General features: G+C 42.2%; 1 protein-coding gene across 2 annotated transcripts in view; it reads left to right on the top strand.

The window, feature by feature from the left end:
- The window catches only part of LOC115561144 (ATP-binding cassette sub-family G member 4), an 18,045-nt gene extending 7,073 nt beyond the window's left edge, over positions 1-10,972 (top strand). For both annotated transcript variants that reach the window (XM_030380964.1, XM_030380963.1), the window contains exons 3-15: positions 3,131-3,248; positions 4,298-4,430; positions 5,080-5,130; positions 5,548-5,693; positions 6,134-6,257; positions 6,398-6,512; positions 6,855-6,994; positions 7,447-7,545; positions 7,831-7,999; positions 8,249-8,349; positions 8,677-8,835; positions 8,928-9,046; positions 9,354-10,972. In XM_030380964.1, the coding sequence (XP_030236824.1) occupies positions 3,131-3,248; positions 4,298-4,430; positions 5,080-5,130; positions 5,548-5,693; positions 6,134-6,257; positions 6,398-6,512; positions 6,855-6,994; positions 7,447-7,545; positions 7,831-7,999; positions 8,249-8,349; positions 8,677-8,835; positions 8,928-9,046; positions 9,354-9,579 (1,700 nt within the window). In that variant the 3' untranslated portion in view covers positions 9,580-10,972. The remainder of the gene's footprint in view (positions 1-3,130; positions 3,249-4,297; positions 4,431-5,079; positions 5,131-5,547; positions 5,694-6,133; positions 6,258-6,397; positions 6,513-6,854; positions 6,995-7,446; positions 7,546-7,830; positions 8,000-8,248; positions 8,350-8,676; positions 8,836-8,927; positions 9,047-9,353) is intronic.
- The last annotated feature ends 62 nt before the right edge of the window (positions 10,973-11,034 follow it).

The raw sequence follows: 11,034 nt of genomic DNA on the forward strand, positions 1-11,034 counted from the left end.
TTCACATTCATTAACAACTGGTTCATTTTTATAGAGTTGAGTGAATACATTTTTACATCTGAACACCTGAACCAGCTCACCACACTAAACAAACTCAAGTGGGAGCTATGAAGAAAGCTATCATACTGCCTTGAAAAGGTAAATGTGCACATTTAAATAAAATAAACAAACATAAAAGTTATAGCAGTGCATGAGCAATGAGCTTAGGCTGCATCAGATCAAACTGTTTTGAGGCCACTGAAGCTGAAAATGATATACTGCACAATTTTCATTGTCTTTTAACATGAAACCTGAGTAAACTTATTTTCAAAGATCTGTATTAATCAGAGTGAAAACATTTCTGAAAGAGCATCACAAGAATTAGGCCCTGGCCTACTTGCTGATTAACTTTATTTTTTCTCACTGCAGTCTATTTGCTGCCGCTGGCTCCTGAAACTTGGCATCTTTTAGCCTTTACGAGTGCATCATTATCAGGTGTCAAATCCTGAGTAGCAACACATTTCACAATGTCATTCAAGTGTGTGTTTGTTAACCTTGATCTGTGCTTTGTTTTAGGTTAATTACAGAGAACACCTGTTTACAAAGATAGGTAGTCCCAAACATGGATAAAACCTTTGCAGCCAGGGATGATAATTTGGGGTACCCTGGCAAGAGATATTGATCAAATGTGTCCAAGCCCACCGACACCAATTTCTCCTTCATATTGGTAGCACACTGCAAGTCAATTATCTCGAGTTGGATGTCAGCTGGCATGTCAGAAGGCTTGACTGTAAATGGTGAGCGAAAAACTGCAAATTCCTTCTCTAGTTCACTGAAGACCTGAAACCTCCGCTCGAACTCCTGCAGCAATCCTGTTATCTTGTCTTTGTATTGATCCATATCATCATTACATCCAGTTGCACGCACAGATGTTAGACATGGGAAATGTGCGGTGTCACCGCTAGATAGCTGCGTCTTCCAGAGTGACAGTTTTAACTTAAATGCACGTATGCTGTCGTTATACTGAGTGACAATTTTCTTTGCGGCCCTGCAACATTTTGTGAAGATTATTCGTGCTGTGTCATATCCACCATAAAGGCAAGATCCTGCACCCACTGCGGACAATTAAGTTCCTTCACTGGGCTACCCTTTTTCTCCATGAACTGTCCAATTTCCTCTCGTAGCTTAAAGAAACGCTTGAGCACGGCACCTCGGCTAAACCACCATACTTCAGTGGGGTATGGTAGGCCAGCCTGAATGTCATTATCTCTGAGAAAAGTGTCAAACTGACGGTGATTCAGACCTCGCGCTCTGATGAAATTTACAGTTTTTACAACCACAATCATAACATGATCCATTTTTTAGGTTTTGCAACACAATGCATCTTGATGCAAAATACAGTGAAATGCCCAAAAACCTTGTCCCCCATTTGCGGTCTGTACTTTCTCTCCGAATTTTGTCGCAACGCGTGGCTTTCTCCCGACCATTGATGGTGCGCCATCTGTAGCCAGGCTGACGGCACGGGACCACCAGTCCACTCCGACCTTGTCCGGCGCTCGAACGAGAGACCTGAATATGTAATTCGCTGTTGTAGTGTCCTTCATAGGCACCAACTCAAGGAACTCCTCTGTGATTGTCAAAGTCTCATCAACACCCCGGATAAATATGGCCAGTTGAGCAATATCTGTTACATCAGTGCTCTTATCATTTGCAACCGAAAAAGTAATAAATGACTTGATTTTGTCATTCATTTGTCTGCCCAAGTCTCCTGAGAGCTCTGTTACCCTATCTGCGACAGTGTTCTTCAACAGACTAATGTTGGCAAAGGCAGATCGCTTTTCAGGAAACACGACTTCTGCAGCCTTCAGCATGCATGTTTTCACGAACTCGAACGAATCTCATGAGCAATAAGGTAGCTGGCTTTCACTGCTGCATCACTGACCTTGCGGCTGAAAGTAAAAGTAGACTGTTGTTTCTTCAGACCTGTTAACAATTTGTCTATCTCCTCTTTTCTTAGTTGTCCTTTCAAATGGTGATATTTTTCTTTATGATGAGTCGCATAGTGGCGCCGAATATTTTATTCTTTTAGCACTGAAACTTCACCTCTGTGAATAAATAATTCTCAGTCTATTTTTCCTGGAAAACTCTGCACTCTGTGCCCTCTTGTCTTCTTTTTGACAAAGACATTTTTGTAATGGGGATGTCACCCTTGATAATTTCTTAATTGTGGTGAAACAAGGACAAGTGTGGAAATCCTTCCTTTTTTTATGTTGGCTGCCCTCTAGCGGCTGGAGTGAGCATTTTGGTTATTTCTTTAAAAAATCATAACTCATCACAGTAATGTGCTTTTTTTTTCGAAATGCTCAGAAATATATGCTCTACAAGTCGCGGGCCTGATCAAATCATCCGTATGTTTGACACCCCTGCTCTACACCATCTAGTCATGGCTACAACCTCCACATTGTGAGAGGAGGGTGGAAGTGTTAAGTATAGACACACACATACACACACATGTATGTGTCTCAGCTCTGAGGTATGTACAATCCAGTTGCTCTGTAATTTGGGCTCGGAGGTGTGTATGTGTATTTGTGTGTCTTCAGTGTTAGGCTCTATACACCCAGATGCTGCTGTGTACATCTGTTCCCACCCCGACCTCGTTAATACGCATGTGTTGCACATGGAGTATTATTTTTCAACAGGCAATGTCAAGCTCCCTCCAACTTACTGTATGAATATTGGGTGATACTTAGTAGTTGGGAAAAGGTTTTGTAGATCATTGTTACATACTAATTATGTGACAATCCTACTGAGTCCGCCTTGCTAATATGTTGTTCATTTTCAGATCAGCGTGCTATTATGTAACATGTGCTTTATCACGGTTTGGGTCGAGAATTGGAAAGTTGAGGTTGCGTAAAGAACAATGGGCATAGGATCCACTAGGGACTGTAAGGAGTTCCTAGTGGATCAGGAAATATATTTTACTTGTCATTCTCTTTTCTAACATGGCCTGCTGGATTGTCAGAAACATAGCTGAAAAGGCGTGTAAAGGCTGGAAAATCAAAAGCCTAAATGATGCTCCGACCTTAGTAAAATATCTTGTGGGAGTTAATTACATAACGTTTTGTTGTATCGGTGTTGTCCTCTTCCCCAGGTTTCAAAGCCTTACTAAAGTGCCTGTCTGGGAGGTTCTGCAGCCGGGAACTGATAGGAATCATGGGGCCCTCTGGGGCCGGCAAATCCACCCTAATGAACATCCTGGCTGGATACAGGTGAAAGGAAACATCAAAAGGCTCCTGCGTTCTGCTTATCCACCAACATGACCATCCTAGACATATATACATAGACACTGCATTGGCCTTTGGATTGTGAGTCAAATTCGCCGCCATATCGAAGAGGCAAAGACTGGCCTGTAAACAACCACTAGTATACAGGGAGTATTGAAGTATTAAATATGAATATAACAACGACTCATTGAAATCCAATGAGAAATGTTAACTTCATATGGCTTTTTTATGCCGATAATCCACAGTACTCCCATTGACTTGTCTTTATTTACAGTCCAGTCGTGGTCTGTCTGATTTGGCAGAGGCGTTGACTACCGCAGCAGCTGGTGGAGCGGTCAATACAGCACATGTCTACGACGACTATAATGTTTGAGGTTAAATAGAGAATATCTTCCTTCAGTTTAGCCACAGTAGAGTAGTAATGTATATATTGTTACATTATATATATATATATATATATATATATATATATATATATATATATATATATATATATATATATATATATATATATATATATATATATATATATGCAGTATGTATGTATATATATATATATGTTTATATATATATATATATATTTATATTATATATATATATATATATATATATATATAATATATATATATGTATATATATATTTATAATGAGTAAGTTTTTCTCTTCATGAATATGGGTTTTTGCTGATGGATGTGTGTGTGTCTATGTGTGTATGTGCGTGCACACGCATGTATATCTGTATTCGTGTTGATGCATGTTTGTTGGTGTTGATGCATGTGTGTGTTTGTGTTGATGCAAATGTGTGTGTGTATGTGTGATTGTGTTGATGCACATATGTTTGAGGGTTTGTGTTGATGTACTATGGTGTGTGTGTGAGGGGTTTGTGTTGACGTGCATGTGTTTGTCTGTGTGTGTGTATGTGTGTTTGTGTTGATGTACATATGTTTGAGGGTTTGTGTTGATGTACTATGGTGTGTGTGTGAGGGGTTTATGTTGACGTGCATGTGTTTGTCTGTGTGTGTGTTTGTGTGCAGGGAGACGGGGATGAAGGGTCAGATCCTGGTCAACGGGAAGCCCCGGGACCTGAGGACCTTCCGCAAGATGTCGTGCTACATCATGCAAGACGACATGCTACTGCCACACCTCACCGTGCAGGAGGCCATGATGGTGAGGTCAGAGTTGGGGGCCACCACAGCTGCATCTGGTTCTCCTGCAGTGTTAACTGGGAAATTGCTCTCTGATGTTGTGATAAAAAAACAGATTAATCGCCTATCATTCGTGTTATTTTCCAATGTGAGAGACTCGGTCCTTTTTAATTGCATGTATCTCAAGGACAGTGGTATCCTTGCGATACTATCCAGATATTCACATTTGTGTATTGCAATGAATATAAGTCTGTCTTTAGCTGGGAAGGAACTGATTTCCAAATATGACCATGGCCCTACATTGTTAAAAAAGTCTCCAGCCTACCAAACCGACACTCTTTTACATTCTACATTTACATTTTAGGCATTTAGCAGACACTTTTATCCGAAGTGACTTACAATAAATACATTTGTCAGAAGAAAACCCTTGCTCTTGCGCTCTATGCTCTTGCCAAAACAGGTTGGAAGTAAAGCGAATACTTCATTCTCTACCTGATGTGGACCGTTCTGATTGTTCCCAAGATTGATACATATTCTTTGGGTGGCACCATTATTATAATTATCTTAATTTGGCAGACTGGGCCATCCTTGTGCATGAACTGAAAATCCCTCCCCTGAGCGTGTGTTTGTGTGCGCGTGCACACTAAGTTTTTGTCTTTTTATCACCACAGGTTTCTGCCAATTTGAAGCTGAATGAATCCATGGAGGTGAAGAAAGAGCTTGTGAGTTGAATGTGATCTGAACCATCTCTCTCTGATCTTCCTCTTTCCTTTCTCCTCTTGCCTCTCCCTAAATCCTTTTTTTGCTGTGTCAGAGGAACACATTGACACCTGCCGAGCACACACAGTTACACACTATGCCTCATATTCAAGCCCTGTGAGTTCCTCTTCCTCTTTGTTGAAAAAATTACGTTGTTCTTCCTCTGGGTCACATGCCTATGGTGTCAGATTTGACTCAATATTATTTATGTAAACATGATGACTTACAATGTACATTTGAAGTTATACTCTGAATACACGCCTGTGGATCTCAAATCTAAGCGTACCAGCTCAGTGGTACACATACAGGATTAAACACAGAAAGGGTTGGGAGAGGCTCTCTGTGGGTTGTGGGTAATGTAGCGTGTTGGTTGGGTCCAGGTGAACGAGATCCTGACGGCCCTGGGGCTTCATGAGTGTGCCCACACGCGCACCAGCTGTCTGTCTGGGGGCCAGTGCAAGCGACTCGCCATCGCCCAGGAGCTGGTCAACAACCCCCCCGTCATGTTCTTTGATGAGCCCACCAGGTATGGGGGTCTGAGCCCTGAGCCTAAAACATTCATTCATGGTTTAACAGCATTGGAAATATTAATATTATCTCTGATGTATTTTCCAAGCCTCAGTTCAGGTAGTTCTTTGGGGAAGAGAGCAAGGATCTCTTTCCCCATCTAACTTGGTGAAATAAAGTTGAAATGATTCAAATAGATTGAACAGAGTCGGACAAGGAGTAGACCTAATACTAATACAAATAAAAAACGTACCTTATATTTTCTCTCTCTCTCTCCCTTTCAATCGCTCTTTCTCTCTCTTCCTCTCTCTCTCCCGCCCTGGCTGTCTCTCTCTCTCTCTCTCTCTCTCTCTCTCTCTCTCTCTCTCTCTCTCTCTCTCTCTCTCTCTCTCTCTCTCTCTCCCTCTCTCCCTCTCTCTCTCTCTCTCTCTCTCTCTCCCCCCCCCCCGACCCTAACAGTGGCTTGGACAGCTCCTCATGCTACCAGGTCGTCTCTTTGATGCACTCTCTGGCTCTTGGCGGGAGGACTATCATCTGCACCATCCACCAGCCCAGTGCCAAGCTCTTCGAGATGTTTGACAAGGTGCCCTCCCGCCCCACTCTCTCCATCCCAACCGTCAGCTATTTGGATTGCCTCTTCTGTGAAGGGCAACTAACTCCTTGAAGGAGACGAGATGGGGGTCTTTATCATCTTCTCATGTGACCGGTCTTATCTCCCTGCAGCTGTACATCCTGAGCCAGGGTCAGTGTATCTACAAAGGAACCGTCTCTTACCTCATCCCTTATCTCAAGAACGTGGGCCTGCGCTGCCCCACCTACCACAACCCTGCAGACTTCAGTAGGTAGACTCAATGTGGATTATACTGCTGAAGGAGCTGCATCATGATGAAACCAGTCCAAGCAATTCAATTCAAGAGGTTCATTGGTCTTTAAATAAGTGGGATATCATAAACTAAAAAGGATTTATTAAAATTCTCATCACAATATAATGATGCAACTAGATCTATTTTTGCTGCAAAATGTACAAAATAATTGATAACACTGATTTCATGGCTTTTCTGTCCAAAGTTCCTTCCTTATTAACAAATAATGGTCGAAGAATATCCCCTGCACACTGAGCTTCTCATTCGTATTCTGTTTCCCTTCTCGTCACTCCTCCGGGGTTATGTGCGTGTGCCAGTAATTGAAGTGGCGTCGGGGGAGTACGGAGATCTGAACCCTGTGCTGTTTGAGGCTGTGAGGGACGGCATGTGTGCCGAGGAGAAAAGGAACCAGTGTGAAAGGAGGTGTCCGTCCGTCTGCACGACAAAGTGCGCCAAGGTTGGTACCGCGTTGGAGTGGCTGACCTGGCTAAATTTGTGCACCATGTAGCAAGTTTATTCAGTGGTTTAGTTGGAAGTGGAGTAAGGGGGATTCTCAGTGACAGCTTCCAGGCTGGAGAACAGTCTCCCCTTTACTCGATCAAGTCAGCCCCTACAATTCATATACAATCATCTCGTGTTAAAACACATTTCCTTTCACAAGCCTTTCAAACTGCATGGATCTTTCTGTTTGTGCCTGTGTAAGCATGTTGTGTATGCATGAACCTCCTCAGATATTTTCTGAATAATTTGTTTGCTGCTATCACCAGGAATGCTGTTATCCCCAGGAATGTGTGCTTCTGCCTTTATATCAACGCTAGTTGTTTTGAATGTGCTCTATAAATACATTGGATTTGTTTTGAGACAAAGAGAGGTTATTGATTTAATGGACTGATGAATCCTTCTATCCAGGACTCGGGGCATATTGAAAGCCATACTTTTGCCACTAGCACCCTGACGCAGTTCTGCATCCTGTTCAAGAGGACTTTCATAACTATATGTCGCGATCAGGTCAGCATCATTACACAATCACTCCATCTGTTGGGGTTTCATTACTGAGCAATTTCAATTTAAAGTTTAGAACTGTTGAGAATACCTGTCTATCCTCTGCTTGATGTGGTTTACCTGTTAGTAAAAGTTGATTAAAAAGGCAAGTAGAAGTGTTGATATTTAGCGATGTCTTTGTGGGGCTGGGCTGGGTACACTGGAGTACAATGGCAAGGGAGAACAACTGAACTGGTCTGGCCAGTATTCACTCAGTCAGGGTGAAAGGTGATATCATTGCTCCTTTGGCAGGTCCTGACCCATCTCAGACTGACGTCCCACGTCGCCATAGGGGTGCTGATAGGCCTGCTCTACCTGAACATTGGCAACGATGCCAGCAAGGTCTTCAACAACACTGGATTCCTCTTCTTCTCCATGCTGTTCATCATGTTTGGAGCGCTCATGCCCACTGTGTTAACCTGTAAGAGGAGAAAGAACCATTCAATCTAGCTTGTTATTAATTTGTAAATATGTTTTCTGCGTCGTTTTCTACATCGTTTTCTAAATCAAAATTGTACACTTTATCAAAGGTTTTTTTCTGGCAAGCCGCAACAAATATTAACGTAGCTGTCTGCATTAAAGTATCTGGTTATCATAGCAGTATGACTCTTTTACTTATTGTTTAAGTCCTATCCTCTATTTTTCATGATTGTCATATTTTAATGCTCAGTTCCCTTGGAGATGTCTGTGTTCCTCCGGGAACATCTGAACTACTGGTACAGCCTGAAGGCCTACTACCTAGCCAAGACTATGGCTGACATTCCATTCCAGGTGAGTTCCCAGTACCCGATCTGATAAGCCTTTCCCACCAGTTCAATGTCAAGCACATTAAAGTCCTTCAATTCATAAAACAAGTGAAACTTAGTGCCAAATACGAGGGCCCTAAAATACTTTGTTATAAAGTAAAGTCAAATGAAGAGTTATACAACACCTAAATCTATACTCTACATTGCAATGACTCTTAATATACAACGGCCCGTCAATGAGGGGAAAATACGTTTCTGACAGGGGTCACTTCTGACACTTGAGAGAATTTCACACAAATCACTTGGAATGCACAGAGACAAATGACAAAATGCTGTAGGCGTTTTTTTACAGGTGATCTGCCCCATCATGTACTGCAGCATAGTGTATTGGATGACAGAACAGCCACCCGAGGCTAGCAGATACCTCCTCTTCTTAGCCCTTTCTACCTGCACTGCCCTGGTGGCCCAGTCTCTTGGGCTTCTGGTCGGCGCTGCCTCCACCTCCCTTCAGGTAGGGAAAGAAAATCCCTCATGACTGCCTTATGGTGACATTTATTAAGATGTAAACCTACCTTTTATCCCCCCACACATTTTCGTCCAAAGGTGGCCACCTTCGTGGGCCCTGTCACAGCGATCCCTGTGCTGCTCTTCTCTGGGTTTTTTGTCAACTTTGACACCATTCCTACCTACCTTCAGTGGAGCTCCTACATCTCCTACGTCAGGTGTGTAGTGTGGTAGGATTCGAAGGATATTAATGTAGCATTAAGGGGTAGACGCCGCCATGACCTCTTTAAGGGTCCTATCCTCATATTTTTTGGAGAATTTCCCCATTATACCACTATATTTTAGTGAAGAAGCATACTGAGATTGTCACTTGTGGTTTCGACCGGTTGACTTGCCCTTCAACTAGGCCTTCAATGACCAACTTGATTTTTACTCACAGACATACTCCGATGAGGGCAGGATTCTGTCTAAACCTTGATATTAGTGTTTGTTTACTCTAGATGTGTCCCTCTCTGGTGTCCACAGGTATGGCTTTGAAGGGGTGATCCTGTCCATATACGGGCTGAATCGCACCGAGTTGGAGTGCCCGGTGCCCGTGTGCAAGTTCCAGCGGCCCGAAGAGGTTCTCCAACTGCTGGACGTCGAGGACGCCAAACTCTACATGGACTTTGTCGCCTTGGGGATTTTCTTTCTCGTCTTCCGACTGGCCACCTACCTCGTCCTCCGCTACAAGGTCAAGTCGGAGCGGTAGGTTCCGACTCGGCTCTGGTCTCTCTAAGGAAAACCCTAGACCTCCTGGCTCTGGTCTGTCTCACTGCAGCTGTCCCCCAGCGCTTACCCGGCCCAGCAGAATCTGTTTCTTCAGCTGGACCACTTTCATAATACTGCACTCTTGCTGCTATATACAGCACAACATAAAGAACCCTGATCCGCTGCACAGTCCATCTCTGGGCGGTAGGCTATCCATGTTTTTTTTCGTGGCCAATAACATACAGGAGTCCACCTGGAACAATGCATGGCAGGTTTTACCTCACAACTCTGGACTTCAAGAGGAAAACACCAATGTGTTACGAAAGCAGACCGGTTTTACTGTAAACAAGAAAGCATATTCCACACCCACTATAGTGACCTTTCCTTATGTTTTCACGTTTCTTTCGTTCCTGGGGGCAATGTGAATGCTGTGCTGTTCCGTACTTTTCCTAATGTCGCCCTGCATCTCTGGCACCGTCCACATCGGATAACGCCAGATTTTATGGCATACTTACCTATTTATATAAATAAGGCTTGGAGAGAACCAAATACAGATAAGAAAGAGTTTACATTTTCTGAAGCAAGCCAAAAAAAGGATTTTAACCACATACTGTTGCACTGGAGAAACAGAGAGAACGGGAGAGCATACAAAAGAGAGTGAGAGAGTTAGAAATGTACATGTAGACTGAAGTTATTTGTGAAATTAAATTAGTTTATTCATGGGTCCATGATAAGGCCTAATACTCTAGCTGCTTTTTTGAGTGATTTCTCATTTTCCCCCTTTTTGTTTTAGGCTACTACTGAGCTTGAGAAAAGAAAAATCAGATTTAGTCTTTACTCATTGTTTATTAATACAATCTTCTTAATTGTTTTAACTTTTGTATATCTCTAAGGGAGATATTTTTTCTCAACAGGTAATACTATCTGGAGAATATGTATTTTTCTACTTCTGTGATTGACTTTTTAATTGTAATTATACAATCGTACCTAAAATAAATACATTCAATCTTAATTTCATACAACATTTGATTCTATAATCATAATTTCCTATAGGCCTTAATTCAGTATTATTTCAACCAAAATTGTCTTATTTGTGTCCAAGCAATGCCAAAAAAAACCCCATGTAATTATGTTTATATACCATTATAACAGAACAATACAATATGTTAAAATCCCCCTATTTAAACGGCCTTAGGCCATATGGGGGAACCCAAAAAAAAAAACGATGGACGTTTAACGGGGATATTTCACATTGTTATATCTCACATTATTGACACGGCTGTGATTTTCTCTTTGTTTATTAACTGTTAAAGCTTTTTTCCCCCGTTCTGTAGCACGTTATGTCTCCTCGTTGTGCAGCAATTATCTGACCCTAATAAAATAATCACAATTTTTGACTGTCCTTTAATATTTATAACTGTCACTGCATTGTTTTCTGGAGGCAGCACCTAACACA

This window comes from Gadus morhua, chromosome 16 (assembly GCF_902167405.1).
Source record: "Gadus morhua chromosome 16, gadMor3.0, whole genome shotgun sequence".
Taxonomy (NCBI): domain Eukaryota; kingdom Metazoa; phylum Chordata; class Actinopteri; order Gadiformes; family Gadidae; genus Gadus; species Gadus morhua.